At 38.2% G+C, this 18,979-nt stretch overlaps 1 protein-coding gene and 1 long non-coding RNA gene across 7 annotated transcripts in view; both read right to left on the reverse strand.

Annotated features, from left to right (window-relative positions):
• The window catches only part of CRB1 (crumbs cell polarity complex component 1), a 273,482-nt gene that overhangs the window by 127,593 nt on the left and 126,910 nt on the right, over positions 1 to 18,979 (reverse strand). For all 6 annotated transcript variants that reach the window (XM_082394140.1, XM_082394138.1, XM_082394143.1 and 3 more), the window contains one exon: positions 4,034 to 4,615. In XM_082394140.1, coding sequence (XP_082250266.1) covers positions 4,034 to 4,615 — 582 coding nt within the window. The remainder of the gene's footprint in view (positions 1 to 4,033; positions 4,616 to 18,979) is intronic.
• Positions 11,758 to 18,979, reverse strand: part of LOC309630633 — a 33,576-nt gene continuing 26,354 nt past the window's right edge. Inside the window, exon 2 of the long non-coding RNA XR_014245851.1 lies at positions 11,758 to 18,723. This is a non-coding gene — a long non-coding RNA (uncharacterized lncRNA). The remainder of the gene's footprint in view (positions 18,724 to 18,979) is intronic.

Genomic DNA, 18,979 nt, shown 5'->3' on the forward strand with positions numbered 1-18,979 from the left:
AGATATTTTCCTATACTGTTTTGCTTCACCGTGCATCCAACTAGCCTTCCCCCTGCCCTCCTGTAGCTCTATTTTTCTCATGCTGCAGGCATTTTAACGTGAAAAATGTTCATTAGTCAATCGGGCTAATTCTAACGAAGACTTCAATTACAGAAAGATCCATTGCAAGCCCTTGAACTAAAAGCAGTCACATGCTCAAAGCTAATATTCTTTTCATTTAAAAAAAGTTGTCCACTGTTCGCTTTCAGCTGAAACCGAGTTTTTGCTTATGCAGCGCAGATTCCCGCCAGCACCTTGAGCGCCTCTCGGAGCCCGCTGCTGTAGCTCATGAATCACCCAGGAGGAGGGCGCAGAGCAGAGGAGCCCCGCAGGGTGAACCCTCTCTCCAAGTGCTACCACTCTTTCCTCTCCTGCCTCCCTGTCTTTGAAAATTTATTGCGTTTTCTGGCTGTGCTGCTCAGAGGAACGCGGGCTTTTTCCTGTAAGCCGGGTTCTTTATGATCACTCTAAATTTGGACATAGCCCGCGACAGCTCGGGCCTGTGATATAGTTTCCGGGATGCGTCAGGAGGGCCGGGGCGAGCCGGAGCGTCTGCGAACCGGTGCTGAGGGCCGAGGGCTTCCTTCTGTCCTTTTCAGCTCCAGCTTTTTCCCTGATTCTATAGACCTTCTTTGGGTTTCTCATTAATTGGCCTGGGCTGCCATGAACACTGGCAACCACAGCACAGCGCCAAAAAAACAAGCTTCCTTGAGGGTCTAAAGGTTGGGACTGTGCAAGAAAATTTTCCAATTAGGTTCACATAAACTTAATTTCTGGCTCGCAGCCTGGCTGTGCATTAGAACCATCAGCTAAATGTGGTTCTCGGGAGGCAGAAACGAGCGCCTCTGGCTCAGAGCTCCGTGGGGAGTTGCTCCTGTGCGGTCAGGCCTGAGAACCACGGAGGAGATCCCAGACGCGGGCTACCTCACTGTGGGAGGAGACTGGTGATCAAGCCTAAATCACACCTTTCTCTCTGAACAAGCCTACCCAGCTAATAATAGACCTGGTCCTTACTGCCTTCTGAGTCGTTCACTGAAATGCTGTTTGCAGGTAAGTTGTAAGTATGTCCCTTGTAAAGCTGAAATAATAAAATGTAGCTGATTTCTTGGAAAACAAAAGGAGAACATATTTAAATAGGGAACAACACTTTTATATCAGGGTCTGGGCAAGGGAAGTGTCCTCACTGTGGACTTTGTGTGTTTTAGTGAGGAAAAGGCATTGATTCTTATTAGGCCCAGCAGGGATATGATGAAGCCACAGGATACATTAATTTACTGCACAGTGAAATGCCTTATGATGGAGTTTTACTACATTTCACATTTGGGACACACCTTTGACATCTTTTATGCCTAAGTTTAAACCACTTAAAAGATTCATTACAATCCAATTAAATTAAAATGTAAACGTAAAAACATGTAGACTGTAAAACATAATTTTTCAAGCTGTGTTTCTGCAATTATAAGACTGTTTCAGAAAACTGTAGTTAAAATGGCTGAAACATTTGATCTCACATCTATTCCTTTTAGTCACCATTCAGGATATTGTATTAGGAGCAGGAAACTGAAGATATTATCTTAATAAACTATAGTGGTTTTTAAATGTGACCTTTATAAACAGAAGCAATTCCAAACCAGCCCTACAAAAATTTACATCTCATTTTTATTCAAAAATTAATAAAATTGATTTTGGTGGTGAGCACACTGCAGTGTATACAAAAGTAGAAATATAATGCTGTTTGTATGAAACATATAATGTTACAAATCAACGGCACCTCAATAAAAAAAATACTTAAAAAACTTAATAATTGAAATCAATTGCTATAACTCAATTAAAAGAATGGATATGATAGTATGGCATATGAACAAGGGGTTTTTTCATGTAGAAGTACTGTTTTATAAGCTCCTTTAGTATGCCCCATAACTTTTAGCATAGTATTGGTAATTCAAAGGCACTCAACAAAATAATTTTCCATTTGACACAAGCATTCTACCACCATAAAGTATGCACCATAAAGTAAAAGAGAAAGTAAAATCTAGTTTAATATCTATTTATTATACATCAGTTTCATTACTAGGAAGGGTGCCCAGAAAGATAAGGAAGAATTAATTAGAACAATTCACTAACAGTTTATTAAGCCACCATTATTCACTGTGCTGAGTACTACTCTTTTTAATTCACTAGCTTAATATAATAAATACCCCCAAAGTATTGATGAATTAAAGAACAAATATAAGAAATGACTTCTTTCAAAACTAACACTTCAGTGGGAGGAGACAAAAACACAGATATCTGAAGAAGAGGACAGAATACAGGAAGTTCTTTAATAGAGGTGCAAACTACTATGGAAGTAATAAATAATCATAATTACTACATAGCTACTAGTAAGTCAGAAATACTTCTTGAGCTGGGTGGTGAACTGAGGATTGAAAGTAAAGAAGAACTTCACAGAGTAGATATTGTGAATCGAGGAAGGGCCTTCCAGAAGGATGGAAGCCACTAGAATAAGGAGTGAAGATGCCTTGAGGAAATAGTGCTTTGGTGGAATGGTGGGTGGAGATATGACCAATAAGTAAGGGACAAATTATGGAGGGTTTTTAGTAAGACATTAAAATTGGTCTCTATGTAGTGGGGAGCTCTCAAGGCCCTTCAGAAGGGAACAACACAGCCAGGTCTATTTTAGAAGGATTATTTTGGAGGCATTGTTCAGAACCAGTTGGGGAAGATAAGAGTACATTCTGGAGAACGTACTGTGCTTCACACAAGAGATCTGACGGCATGAGGCAAGGCACTGGTAACAGAGTGGATGAGCTCAATTTGGGAGACCTCCTGGATGTCAAAACAACAGAATTTGAAGATTAGCTGTAGGTGAAGGTCAAGGGAGAGGGAGCAAATTTTATATCAGAGCCACTAGGGATAGGTCTACTTTGTAAAATAGACATTTCTAGAATCTGTAATATTAGCAAAATGATCCTGGAGGGTTCTGGTACAAATTTTGAAGGGGAATATTTTTTAAATAATTATATTGCTTAGCATACTTGGAAAAAGAATGACAAGACCAAGAAGTAAGTGTCAAAGGGTTGGGAAAAGGCAAGTTGAAAGCCAAATACCCCAGGAGGCTACAAAAGTGGCACGAACTAAGGGAAAAAGAGGCATGCCAGGAGAATGATGTCACAGAGCTAGTAGTTAGGAAGCCCGGGAAAGTGGTGAGCAGAAGTTAGAACGAATGTGAGAAAGCAAAGACCCCTTGTAGATGGAAAATCCACAGAGTAAAACGGTGTAAGGAAGATGGTTGGCATGAAAAACTGACCTAAATGGGCAGCTGACTCAGGAGAATGGCGGGAGGGGGGAGGAATGGAGACTGAGCGTGAGGATAATGAACAGCACGTAGCCTTGGAATGAATGAGCTGCTTGTTACTCTATTACTAAATCAACATCAGCAGAAACTTTGTGAATAGGTATGAGGGACTATTACTTGCTATTTCCAAGAGATTCAACAAGAAGTGACTTCTTTATGAGTAAACTCATGACTTATCTCATCCACCATGCTCCGTCAGCCTTGCTATCCTTGGTATGTTTATCACACTTCGACACTAGAAACCCATCTACTCATATCCATCCTGTGGCCTGCCCCCACCAGGCTGCGGTGGCAGGAGAGGGCACATGTTAGGTTAGCTAGGACGAAGGGCATCTGCTCTGCAGGGAGCTTGTACTGCCCTGACCTGGAAGGCTAGGTCCTGCAGAGCCCACTAATTCTAGGCTGAATCTATGTTTTAAACAATGTAGGACTCCATTTAAAACAACGACAGTGACAGTACACAAATGCTTAGGCTCAGTGGATTTTTAGTAGTTTAGGAAGCTTTCTATCTGTTGATGAGTTCCTGTCAAGGCCATTTTCATAAGCAGTTGGATGGGACATAATAGGTCACTTCTGCTTCTGTCACATTAAAGAGAATGCTAATTACATCATCTGGGATTCCAGTGGAATCACACTTACCGGAGTAATCGTGGGGACAGATGCAAGTGTACCGTCCTATCTCGTTGAGGCATGTGGCCTCGTTCTTGCAGGGCTCTGACACACACTCGTCCACTTCCAAGTCGCAGTGCCTGCCTTGATAGCCTGGGACACAGAAGCAGGAGTAGCCATTGATTCCGTCCTGGCACACAGCACCGTTGTGGCAGGGGCTGGACGCACACTCATCGTGGTCCAGCTCACAGAATCTTCCGGCATATCCAGCAGGGCAGATGCACACAGGGTGCACAGGGTCCTGATGGCAAAAGCCTCCGTGTTGGCAGGAGTTGGTGCCGCAGGGAGCAATGGCCGTGTTACAGGTGGTCCCACTGTACCCAGGAGGACATCTGCACAGAACCCTCCTCTCTCCTGGGGCGCTCACACAAGTGGCATTTCCTGGACAGGGACTGGAGAAGCAAGGGTCTTTCTCGTGGTCACAGTCTTTGTCCAAATTAATGGCCGTGCCTGAACAATGGCAACTGCCGTCTTTGGAAAAATCCTTGCATGTAGAATCGTTTTGGCAAGAAGTTGAGAGGCACTTGGTGTCATTTTTATTGCAAAAGGAATCTACAAGGAAATAAAAAATATCAGGATGAAGCTTACAAGTAAATGGTGGACAATAAATTAAAGAAGTTCCTTCTTTCTGTTCTTCATGCATCTCAAAGAAACTCAATGAAATACATAAATGACTGCATTCTGGTGATGAATTTGTCAAATGATGTCTAATAATGACTTTTGTCATTAATGATGATTTGTCATTTTTTTTCATATAGCTGCTAATAAGAAACAAAAATGGCTGGTTTCAGATTCTTTGCTTCTCCTGCATTTTCCTTTCTCAGGTATAAGTGCTGTTGAGCAATGGGGTGAATTGTTAAATTGTCCCATAAATCCCAAATTTTGAAATTCACATTCTCTCATGGAGAATTTTGGGGGTATACTGGGAGATGAGATACAAAATTGTCTCTGAATATACGAGCTGAAACTAATATTTGAATGAATACTATACTTTGGCTTATGACTGTTTATCACAATCACCATTTATGCTCTAAAAAGAAAAGCATAGAAAAGTAAAAATATAAAAATAAAAGAAAATACCAACTATTTGTGGAAGGTCTACTCTCTGTACCAAGCATGTCAGGTGTTTCACAGATATTATTTATAATCCTCACAGCAACACAATATTGTGTACATCTTACAGATGACAGATTAAGTCCCACCGCAAGGAAGCAGATGCTGTAAAGTTTATGAACTTTCAATTTTCTGAAAGCGTCTCTGTTTTTAGGGATACATTTTAAAAATTCTAATTGGAATGATAACCTGCAAGAAAGCAAAAATTCTATGATTCTTTTCCAAATTCATTGGCTATCTGCATGTGTACAAAGTTTCCCTGAATCTACACACATTATGATCACAGAGAATCTTTATGATTTGGCAACTCAATTGCATCAGCTCACAAAACACTGTCTTTTGCATGTGGATTTATCTAATACATCATTCTCTTATTTTTACTTCCTGTCTCACAATATTACTCACTAATGTAATAGTGGGTAAGAGTACAGGCTTATAATTTTAAAAATTACAAAATGTATAGTTTGCTCTTATGAGACATAAATCAACTACTTTCAGAAGAAAATAGCATGTAAACTTTGGTAAATATGTATAATGATAAATTTCTTTCCTCTCTTCCTGCAGAAAGAGAAGTTTTTTTTTTTTAACATCTTTATTGGAGTATAATTGCTTTACAATGGTGTGTTAGATTCTGCTGTATAACAAAGTGAATCAGCTATATGTACACATATATCCCCATATCCCCTCCCTCTTGCATCTCCCTCCCACCCTCCCTATCCCACCCCTCTAGGTGGTCACAAAGCACTGAGCTGATCTCCCTGTTCTATGCAGCTGCTTCCCACTAGCTATCTGTTTTACATTTGGTAGTGTATATATGTCCATGCCACTCTCTCACTTTGTCCCAGCTTACCCTTCCCCATCCCCGTGTCCTCAAGTCCATTCTCTACATCTGCATCTTCATTCCTGTCCTGCCCCTAGGTTCTTCAGAATCTTTTTTTTTAGATTCCACATATATATGTTAGCATACAGTATTTGTTTTTCTCTTTCTGACTTACTTCACTCTGTATGATAGACTCTAGGTCCATCCACCTCACTACAAATAACTCAATTTCATTTCTTTTTATGGCTGAGTAATATTCCAGTGTATATATGTGCCACATCTTCTTTATCCATTCACCTGTCAATGGACACTTAGGTTGCTTCCACGTCCTGGCTATTGTAAATAGAGCTGCAGTGAACATTGTGGTACATGACTCTTTTTGAACTATGGTTTTCTCAGGGTATACGCCCAGTAGTGGGATTGCTGGGTCGTATGGTAGTTCTATTTGTAGTTTTTTTGTTTGTTTGTTCGTTTTTTGTTTTTTTTTATTTTATTTTCTGGTGATGACATGATGTAATCCATGCAAAATGTTTGACTTTATACCTATCTCATAGCAAGGATTTTACAATTGTCAGTTTTTATAATTGGTACTATTATTACTGTTAATTCTTCGTTAATCATTCTCTAATCTTGCATTTCATGAAACAACACTCTCCAAAGGAAGAGAGCCAGTTGCTCGATCCCCTGCACGCAGTGCACGGGGCTGGTGCTGTCTGTACTGTAAGCCACCATGACTTTGCCCACGGGTAGGAGCATTGCTGTCTTTCTTTTTTTATTTTTTAACATCTTCGTTGGAGTATAATTGCTTTACAACGGTGTGTTAGTTTCTGCGTTATAACAAAGTGGATCAGCTATACATATACATATATCCCCATATCTCTTCCCTCTTCAGTCTCCCTCCCACCCTCCCTATCCCACCCCTCTAGGTGGTCACAAAGCACCGAGCTGATCTCCCTGTGCAATGTGGCTGCTTCCCACTAGCTGTCTATTTTACGTTTGGTAGTGTATATATGTCCATGCCACTCTCTCACTTCGTCCCAGCTTACCCTTCCCTCTCCCCGTCTCCTCAAGTCCATTCTCTATGTCTGTGTCTTTATTCCTGTCCTACCCCTAGGTTCTTCAGAACCATTTTTTTTTTTAGATTCCATATATATGCATTAGCATACGGTATTTGTTTTTCTCTTTCTGACTTACTTCACTCTGTATGACAGACTCTAGGTCCATCCACCTCACTACAAATAACTCAAGTTTGTTTCTTTTTATGGCTGAGTAATATTCCATTGTATATATATGCCACATCTTCTTTATCCATTCACCTGTCAATGGACACTTAGGTTGCTTCCATGTCCTGGCTATTGTAAATAGTGCTGCAATGAACATTGTAGTACATGACTCTTTTTGAATTATGGTTTTCTCAGGGTATATGCCCAGTAGTGGGATTGCTGGGTCGTATGGTAGTTCTATTTTTAGTTTTTTAAGGAACCTCCATACTGTTCTCCATAGCGGCTGTATCAATTTACATTCCCACCAACAGTGCAAGAGGGTTCCCTTTTCTCCACACCCTTTCCAGAATTTATTGTTTGTAGATTTTTTGATGATGGCCATTCTGACTGGTGTGAGGTGATACCTCACTGTAGTTTTGATTTGCATTTCTCTAATGATTAGTGATGTTGAGCATCCTTTCATGTGTTTGTTGGCAATCTATATATCTGCTTTGGAGAAATGTCTATTTAGGTCTTCTGCCCATTTTTGGATTGGGTTGTTTGTTTTTTTGATATTGAGCTGCATGAGCTGCTTGTAAATTTTGGAGATTAATCTTTTGTCAGTTGCTTCATTTGCAAATATTTTCTCCCATTCTGAGGGTTGTCTTTTCATCTTATTTATGTTTTCCTTTGCTGTGCAAAAGCTTTTAAGTTTCACTAGGTCCCATTTGTTTATTTTTGTTTTTACTTCCATTTCTCTAGGAGGTGGGTCAAAAAGGATCTTGCTGTGATTTATGTCATAGAGTGTTCTGCCTATGTTTTCCTCTAAGAGTTTTATAGTGTCTGGCCTTACATTTAGGTCTTTAATCCATTTTGAGTTTAGAGAAGTTGTTCTTTTTAATGTGGTCTGGCCACCAACTGGGTGATGAGAAGATGGAGAACATAATGATTGACTGGTTCATCACACAAGAGTGAGAAGATTTTCACAATTATCTTCCGTGGAGTCTTTCTGGCAGCTGACAGTTTTCCTCCAGTGCCTGAGCACAGAAGGTTAACATATGCTTATATGTTATCAGGAGGGTTGACCTGAGAGCAAACCTTTTCTAGTCCCTATGGAAAAACTCAACTAATCATCCTTTCATCCTTTTACTATAGTTTTTTTTTTTCAGGTACTGGTTTTCCAATCACATCTTCAAATGTATGACTGGCTTCTAGTTGTTCGTGTCTTAGCTACAATGTCACTTCCTGAGAAAAGCTTTCTCTGAACTCCTTTTCTAAACCTTTGTTGTTTTGCTTTCTAATACATATGAAATGTTCTTATTTCTTTGTGTATATGTTTGTTTTCTGTTTTCCTCATTGCAATCTTAGCTCCATGGAGGAAAGGGGAAGACCTTGTTTCTGGTATTTCCTGGGTCTATAACATTACCTGTCACATTGTAGGTGCTCAGTACATACTTATTGGAAGAAAGGGGAGAAATGTCACCACAGAAACATGGAAGGAAGAGTGCTGTGCGATCACAGGGCCCAGGGCAAATGTACCAGGGAAAACCTCACTGAAGAAAAGGTACTTGAGATGTTTTTTTAAATGAATGCAAGTGAAGGAAGGGTATTATTTTCAGAAGAAAGAAAAAAAAACATGAGAGGTACTGGCATTCTCTGCCAATAGTATGAAAAGTATGAGGGTGTAGGGCAGAGAATAGGGAGGAAAAATGAAGAGATATTTAATAGTTCAAACATTTGGTTGTACTTAAAGTTCTTGTGTCCAAACTGAAAAGAGACAATCAAATATTACAAGTCTGCTCTCTTAACTCCCACCGTCAAGGGCCTATTATGAAATTATGTTTTTGATTTTGTTCTGTTTTGTTTCATTTTGTTAGTGGTAATGGTGATGGTTTTTTCCTTCCTTCAGAAATCAAGAATCTTCATTTAAGCCATGAATTGAAGCATTTGTGTGGAAAAACACACAGCAAAGAAATTAGCATTTATATCCAAGGCCCTTACAGTGCAATTTTAAAAATAAATTTCTAACAACATTTGTGTAAACATTTTACAGATGTAAAACTAAGTTTTATAAGGAATAAGTTATTTGCACAGTGTCATAGAGAGGTGGGATTTGAACCTCTGGTTTGTCTGATTCCAAAGTCCATTTCTTTTTACTGCATTATTTTAGAAGTTAGGATAATTTGGATAGAGTTTCCTACTTAACCATGGTGATATTCACATAACTGTTACTTCTGCTGCCTTCTAAACCCCATGAAAGACCTAAAGGAATGGCAAATAAGCACAATGAAAAATGCTCAACATCATTGGGGAAACAGAAATTTAAAACAGTATGACTACACACCCATTTGAACGGCTAAATGACAAAGATTGACAATACCAAGTGTTGGGAATGTGGAGAAAATGGAACTCTCCTTCATGCCCTCTTTATTATAACTGATCTTTCCTGTCTATGTATTAATAATTGTATTAGTCTTTCAAATAATGGACTTTGACTTTGTAGAGTTTGTTTATACTATCTTTTCTGCCCTATACATTTCCGCTTTTGCCTTATTTTCTTAATTTTTCTTCCTTTGGATTTAACTTGCTGTTTACTTTTTCAGATTTTTTCTAATTTATTAAGTTAAGACTAAAATTTTTTTCTCTAAAAACACAGCTTTACTGTGTTTCTTACAATTTCTTTTCATTATATTCAAAATATTTTCTAATTTCCATTGTGAGTTCTTCTTTGCCCCATGGAAAATCTACAAGAATCAATTAGATCAAGTTTGTTAATTGTGTTATTTAGAGCTTCTATAGCAGTACTCATTTTTTTCTACTTTTTCTCTCTGTTGAGATTGATGAATTAAAATCTCCCATAGTGATTATAAATTTTCTATTTCTCTTTTTAGTTCTGACAATTTTCACTTTTATATTCTGAAGCAATGTTCTTATGTTCATAGGAATTCCGAATGGTTACATCATCCTGCTGGTTTGACCCCAGTATATTCATAAAATATCCTTTTTTGTCCTTAATAATGCATCATACCTTAAAAGACTACTTTTATCATTATTAATATTGCTATATCAGTTACATACATTGCCGGGGGAAATTCAAAATGGTGTAGCCACTTTGGAAAACAGTTTTGAAGTGTCTTATAAATTTAAACATACATTTACCATGTAACCCAGCAATCCCACACCTAGGTATTTCCCTCAAGAGAAATGAAAACATAATGCCCATACAAAAAATTGCTTGCAAAATTCTTAACAACCTTATTCATAATGTCCAACACTGGAAAAAACCCAAACGTTCATCAACTGGTAAATAAACAGAGGAATATAAAGAAACAAATTACGATCCACAGAATAACATGAAGGAATCTCTGAAGTATTATGCTAAGTGAAAAAGCCAGACCTGCTGTATGATTCCATTTTTATGACATTCCAGAGAAGGCACAATTATAACACTGGAAGCAGTTCAGTGGTCACCAGGGAATGGAAGTGGTTGAAGGGACTTAATGCAAAGGGGCATACAGGAATTTTCATGGAAACATTCTGTATGGTGATTGTGCTGGTAGTTACTGATCGTATGCATTTGCCACTTAAAAGTGTTGAGTTTTATTGTATGTAAATTATACCTCAATAAATCAGACCCCCCCCCCCAAATCCTAAAATAATACAGAAAGGAATAAGTCATCATAAACTTGCAAGAGCCAGGACAGAGGTTGAGGAGGTAGACAGCCATAAATACACATACACGTACACACTGCAAGTGGGCGAGTAGTACTAGTCTTAGGAAGCCAGAAAAAGCAGACACCATGCCAGCTGTGGGAGAATCCCAGAACCAGGCCAGTTTATGCCACAGAACCCCAGACAGGTTCAGGAATTAGGCGTTCCAGGTACTTCTGAAATGATCATGCAAGTGGGGCTGAAAAAAGGAAGGTTGTCTGGAAAACTCATTGAAAGCAGTTAGATGCTCATATTCCATCTCTCACACTAGGAAACTGCAAGTTCGTTTCTCCCATGAAGGCAGATTCAGAGACACGGTGATGCAGGAGTGGCTGGGTCTGGTCTGAAGAGGGAATTAAGTGGATGTCTATACAGAATTGTGAGGCACTTCCCAATCTCATTTCCAATTCATTTCTAAAAATGCCAGAAACCAGGTTTATACTCCAAGCAGGAAACAGAGTTATTTCTCTTGGCCAGCCTGAGTGAAAATACTTTCAGATACTGATATGGGATGTCATCCATTGAAATGACCCAGCCTGATCACTCTAGAATAAATCCTAATAAGCTGGCAGACCCTAGAACATAAAGAAAGAGCTTTCAAATAGCTCTTTAATAAGAGCTATATATGAAATGTACATAAGTATATAGGGCATAGTTATCCTTTAATTATACTTTAAATTATACTCTAAAAAATAATGATAAATGAACATTTTTGTATTCACTAATCAACTTAAGGAACAATAGTACTTCCTAATTATATATGAACAGACTGTATGAGATTTCCAGACATTTGAGGAAAACCTCTAACTAAGATCAAACACAAAGACCAAAACATATTTTTTTTAAAAAAAAGTAACTTGGAAGAGGCAAAGACAGTGTAGGGAGAGGACCAGAACTTATGTAAATTTGAGAATTATTATTTTTAAAGAGTCAAGAAAAGATATAGCAGCAATGAAACAAGTAGAAGGGTTATAAAGATAAACTTCTAGAAAACAAGAGATCTTTGAGATTAAAAATACAAGTAGCAGAAATTTAAAAATTCAGTTGAGTGATTGAAAGTTAATGCTGAGAAAAATCTCCCCCACCTCACCCCCACAAAAGAATTACCAAGAGATTGGAAATAGGAGATAGAAAAAACAGGGAACTAGAAGATCAGTCAAGGAGGAATTTCGAAATGAGACACCAAAGAAAACAGGGAGGAGGTGAGGGGGACAAGGAGAGGAGGGGGAAGAAACTTAAAGTTATGACAGAATATAAAGAATGTTCCTATCATTAAAAACAAGTGAGTTTACAGATTTAAAGTTTCTATGACATGCCCTAGAAAATGAATGAAAAATAAATCCACAGCAAGGCACATCATTTCCCTGAGGTGGGACAGGAAACAGTTCATTCACAAAGTATCAGAAATCGGAATAGCATTTGATTGATCAACAGAAACACTGGAAACTAGAGGACATTAGAACAATGCCTTAAAAATCTTGAAAGGAAATAACTTCTAAATTAGAATTCTACGCCCAGCTAAACTATCAATCACATTCGAAGGGAGAAGAGAAACATTTTCAGGGATTCAAATTTTCACTTTTCAGGGAGCTTCTTGAAGATATATGGGCCATGGAAATGAGGGTGTAAGCCAAGACAGAGAATGGAATCTAGGGTACAAGGGATCTAACAAAGGAAAGGAGCAAAAAATGTTACTGAAAATAGCTCCCAGATGGCAGGTGTGCTGCTTGCTTAGAGATTAACCAGCCCTGAGAGCAGAAAAAGTGGAGCTCCAGGAAGGATTCCAGGAAGAAAAATGCACAGAGTACCACATGTTAGAAAATTAAACAAAACAATTGAAGAAAACCTCTTACCAGTATTAATTCTAGGAAAATTGAATGTTGTACAAGAAAGGAAATGAAGTCATAATATACCATGTAACTGAAGAGAATTCTTTATAATAACAATAATGGTAATAATGTAATGATATCAAGTAGAGCTGGGGGAGTGACTGTGTGTGTGTGTGTGTGTGTGTGTGTGTGTGTGTGTGTGTGTGTGTGTTTGAGACCTGCAGGAAGGTTCAATCCACTTTTATCATAGTAGAATTCCAAGAGATTATGCCAGTAGCTAAAAGTGAAAAATAAAGGCTAGCCTATTATTTAAAAATATATAAAGAAGAACTGTAAGAAAGAGCAGGAAGAGTTTCAAGTAGTTGCTTCTGGGGAGCGCAGGCTGGGAATGAGAAGCAGAAATGGGGGTGGTGAGAATTTTACTATTGTTTCCTTATAACTCTCAGTAACTTTTAAAGTATTACTGAATAAATGTAATAAAAAATATCCTTCAAAGCAAAATAGGTAGATTTATAATATAGTCGCACACACACACACACACACACGCACACACATGCACACACACCCATCGCTTTGCTTACATGTGCACTTCGAATTATGTTTTCAGTGCTGGTACTGGACAAGACGATCCACCAAGCACATCCTTTTACTGGGTCTTCTCTGGGGGTGATGTTGTTATTGGCACCATTTGCTGTCTGGGTTTAATGGGTGTGTCCCTAGGTGAGATGCTGACAGGACCTCTTGGAAATGCGGTCTGTGACCTAGGCATTATTAACTGATGCTTCAGCTACTAAACAAGCAAAGACAATTGCCTATCAAAAAGAAAATAATATTTTTCAAATATAAAAAGGAACTGCAATTTACTGTCTTATTAAAAACAACTAATTAAATAGCCAACTAAGGAAATAAAAGCAGAATATGCACAGACCAATGATGGGAGTGTCATGAAGTAAGGGTTATGATTATTCCAGTTTTGTGCACCTAAGTTGAAAAAGAATCTATCATATATACTATTATATTATACCATGTACACGGTGTGTATGCTCAGTGAACAACAAAATAATTCTTATAATGATAATACCTTAAGAACAAGACTTAAATGGACATACACACAAAAACCTTATATAGGAAGAGAATTTTGTTTCCAGCTTTCCTATGAGCCTTAGACACAGGGTAAAAACTTTACTGGGTGTGAAGTGTAACTGATATTCTCAGACCAATTTATAGAGTATGCCAAACTATTTTCTTGTAGTAAAGTCTGCCATCTACTGGATATTATAAGAAGTTCTAGAATAATGGGTTTCAGGCTTTTTCGTTTTTCTGAATTACAGCAGAACTCCTCCAAGGAAAATGCCATGAGTAATCCCAACACACAAAACTGGAATGTGGACCAGCTCAGGCTGAAGAAGGCGAGGAGACCTTGCAGTCCAGTCACTCAGCCTCCCACACTTTCTGGAGATGCCTGCAGGGAGCCCTTTTAGGGGTTGAAGAGCAATTTGAACTCTCTGTTCAGGACAAAATAAAATATTTTATAGAGTTGCTGTAATTCTTTTGTATTTGCTATTTTAGTATTGCTAGTGCTAAAAGCATATGCATATATTTTAATATAAATATACATTATATATACATTACATAAAAATACATATACAAATATATATATATATATATTTGCTGAGAAGGAAAAAGTAACTTGACCAGTTTTAAAGAAGATGAGTACTCAAACTTTAGGATTTATGTGTGTGTGTATTTTCTAATAATTCGATTTACTTGGAAATGGCCATTTTGGTAATTTAGCTTAGTTATAAGGTAGAATATATTTATTCAGAGCAATGAAACACTGCAAGGTGATTTTAGGGAAAAGCATTTTAATATCTCCGAGATTACTATCTATAAAGAGTACTCATTCCTTTGTCCTTGATGGTTTTAATGTACTTATCTAAGAAATAGACAGGTAATTCTCAGATTTAATAATCATCAGTCAAGAATCTGAAAATTTTATCAACTTTCATTTTATTACCAATATTTTTGGCAACGTCTGGACTGGCCAACCATAGGAGACTTGCCAGAGAGGGAGAGAGAGTGCCGGAAGAGGAGCAAAGTCTGTGAAGTGAAACATGCCCTATCAATCCTGGCTCTGCCACGCACAGCCTCAAAGAAGGAGAGAACAGTAGAACCCACTTCTTAGGGGTTTTGTGATGATTAAGTCACTAGATTTAAATGCTTGGCAGCTCAATAAATGTTAGGTCTTATTGTTATAAGATGCTTAGAGATCGTCTGGGGTTCCTAATAGAGAAGTTACTAGATTAATACAAAATATAGCAATAACAATAATAACAAAAAAAGTGCCATTTACTAACACTTTGTCACTGCAGGAATTTTATTTTAGGAAACAAAACACAGACCCAAGTATACGCTTACACGGAGAGCCTACCGATGGGCTCATTCAACACACACCAGACACTTTTCCCGTAAAGTACCTGGAGTTGCTAAGGATCAAACCGAGGTAAACGCAGTTTAGACGTAGGAAAAAATCTGCTCTCACCCAAGAGTATCTTACCATGTCACTCTATGTTGAGTACCATTTAAGTCTGGGGCTCAGAGAAATACCACGTGAAGTGAGAGTTGTGATAAGGGTTTTACTGTTCAGAGGATCTGCTATATCTTTGTGTTCCTAGTGCCTATTCATGCCCAGCAAATGCTCAGTGAATATTCTGTGGATATTAATAGTCAAAGCCATGATCCTTACCTTAAAGATGTCCCTTGCTGTATAAAGTGTATATATGTATACACTTTGCATGTGTACATGTACACGTGTATGTATTTGTAGGGCTAACTACTGACCCTTGTTTTTTTTTTGTTTTTTGTTTTAATTTAAATGCCCTCTTATACAACTCTTATTAGTCTTTTCCTAGGATTTATTAATCAAATTCTCCCCATATCACTCTCTAGTCCTCATTTTTATTGATATTAACTCTAAGAATCAAATCTGTTAGCAGAAGAAGGAAGGGCTGTAGGTGGAACTATTGTTATTGCGCATACCTGGGTTAAATTAGCAGTTTTAAATACGCCTCACATTTAAGTAGATCAAACACTCACCTGTACTCCCACTATTACAAATAAAGTGTTCTGAGCTCATTGCTCTGGGGCAGGTATTTTACTGTGTTGTTTCCTCAAACTACTGAGACATGGGCAGGGACTGGGGAAAGCTGCTGCCTGGGACGGGAGCAGGACATGCCCACTGCAGGATAAAGTAATTTTTTTTAACATACTATGGCACAGGTTTGGTTTTTTTTTTAATGTTAATTATATTCTTAATATACATTTAACCTAATTTTACCTAAGTAAAAATGGAAGATGAATTGAGGAATTGTGACCATAAATTTGATATTCCCAGCAACATCTACTGAATCGTTTCTGATATTCTTTCATATAAAAGATCTTTTCCTATAGAAGAATAAGTAAACATTTGCTAGTGAGTTGTTTCTATTTTATTTGTACTTTTGTTTTTATTAAGAAACAACAAAGTCTACTGTCTTTATATAGATATTTTGTTTACATCCTTGATATTTTAGAAGTTAATATAGATTTCTATATTTCATTAAACCACATCTCAAAAGCCACTACTGATTTCTATAATTGGAATAGCCATTGCCTTAATAAAGAGGACTTAATTCAGCTGTCAAAGAAAAAAATTTTTATTCAAGATTTATTGTCTCTTCCTTCAGAAATTTGGTAAATCGGATGGCCCTTGTCATTTTGGTGAACCACCTAACAATTTCAATCATAGTTTGGATTTCAAACAGCAAATATTTGGGACGTTCAGGTTTCAAATTATCCATGATGAGTTGCCTTTAGAATGAAATAGAAGTTACAAACAACGCTACTGGAGATAGAGGAGAAATTTCCAGATTGAAGAATTTCAACTTAGGATAGTGTCTGGTTGAATTTTCTTGAGCCTGGCATTCTGCAGAGACTGAAATATAACTCCAGGGTCGGGACTGGCCCGGGGAGGATGAATGTGGCAGGAGGGGCAGATCTTTATTTGGGAAATAGTCAAATAGCTTGCACGTGGTAGGTAATCAATAGAAATTTGTTGAATAATGGATGAATGAGCAAGAAAACCTGAATTATCATTTAAGCCTCGCTGTGAAGCTCCTATTCTCACCTCTTTTGAAAATCAAGCAGAGCAAATCATCGGGTAAATCACTTACTTTAATGCACAGAATGATAGGCTCACACGGGACAGTTAAAGAAGTAGATGGGCCCTTTAAGACCATTCCTTTCCTCTGCATTCCTGTGGCCTCTAAAAAACTAGGCCTTCACTCTCTCATACGTAGCTATTTCTACAGACATGGTTTTAAATTCTAAATTGAGGCCAATTTAATGTAATGGCATGAGTGTAATTTTGTGGTAAGACAGACAGAGGTTTAAATTTTAGTTCTGCTATTACCCAAAGCTGTGGTCTTAGCAGACTCAGGGTCACGGAGCTTGTTTCCTCATTTCTAAGGGAGATACTATGTAGTCATATGCACAGTGCTTCAGAGCATGGACTTTGGAGCCTGGGTTTAAATCCTGACTCTGCCACTTACAGACACCGTGAGTTTTATTAAGATAATTAACACCTCTGTGCCTTAGTTCTCATTTCTATAAAAGCGATACCTACCCCATAATTTTACTGTGGAGATTAAATTATTTAACGTAAATAAAATTCCCAGCAGTGCTCGTAACAGAGAGAGCGTTGTCAGCCAATTTGTATTATAGTTATTATTGTTATTATCATGAGGGATAAAAAGGATAACATACATAAAGTTCTTTATAAAAATGTATAATCAGTAAGGATTTATCAGTATTATTTGTCTTTCCTTTCAATGCAGAGTCCAAAGCATAGTTGCCTTGGTCCCCTTCTACTGACAAGCACAGTACCTTGACATAGTGGGTGCTTGGTAAATAAATGCATGTTTAATAAAAGAATGAACCCAAGGAAAATGAGACTGTATGATTTTGGAAAGAGTTATTAGTTTTTGAGTTCTGGGAAGTACAAATTTACTGTCATCACACATTCTTGAGAATCTGTCCTCGTGGTTCATGTAGGAGCCCAGCATGGCCAACTGCAAATTTAGCACAGTTAACTCACATGCAAACTCTGAAGCACCACTTTGCTGCTCCAGTTGAGAAGATTGTGCCAAAGCTCACTGGTGTCACCTGCATCTCACCTCCTCTATAGAGTGTCCATAGACTCACCAAGAAATTTTTCCACAAAGGTATTTTAAATCCCCTGCGTATGGTTGCCATCTTGCTAGGTGCTTTTATGTACAATTTCTGATCATTAACATTGTCACAGATGAAATCAGGGGCCTGCTTCTCCAAAGCTTTCTTTTGCTCTCAAATCTTCCCCATGAGAATAGAAGCCTCTGGGTCCTCATCTACACAGAATATGCCTGATCACAGGTCTGGATGGGATCAGGTCTCTGTCAATAGGGTCAGGGTGATGGACCAAGTACATCCTGCCTGTGGCTGTAATCACACACACACTAACCCCAGAGAAGGTGCCCTGCCCTGTGTCATCCTTAGAACATGACTAAATAATGCAAAGGTCATTTTTACTAAAGGTCAATCACTGAAAGTTTTAATGAGGGTCTAATATGTTCCTTTGACATTAAATTCATTTAAAGCTAATCAGGCCTAGAAACTCTGACCTTATTATAATCCATGTACACTTTAATAAGGACAGGCTTTTAAATAACCCCTTTTATTTAATGGAATACTTACATTTTACTAGCTCCTTTGCCTCTAGCGAATTGAAATTCCCGCAGTAAAGCTAAAAATGTTCTAAATGAAGAGAAAAATAAAAGTTTTTTTTTCCCACTCCATAAAGCCACAATTTATTTAACCAATCAATGATCAACAGACATAATTTCAATATTAATTATAAAACCATCATGCAGAATAATTTAGCTACATGGCACTTTTGTTCTAAAAAGGCACCTGGGGCTTCCCTGGTGGCGCAGTGGTTGAGAATCCGCCTGCCAATGCAGGGGACATGGGTTCGAGCCCTGGTCTGGGAGGATCCCACATGCCGCGGAGCAACTAGGCCCGTGAGCCACAATTACTGAGCCTGCGCATCTGGAGCCTGTGCTCCGCAACAAGAGAGGCCACGATAGTGAGAGGCCCGCGCACCGCGATGAAGAGTGGCCCCCGCTTGCCACAACTAGAGAAAGCCCTCGCACAGAAGCGAAGACCC

Source organism: Balaenoptera borealis (assembly GCF_965194805.1).
Source record: "Balaenoptera borealis genome assembly, chromosome: 1".
Lineage (NCBI taxonomy): Eukaryota > Metazoa > Chordata > Mammalia > Artiodactyla > Balaenopteridae > Balaenoptera > Balaenoptera borealis.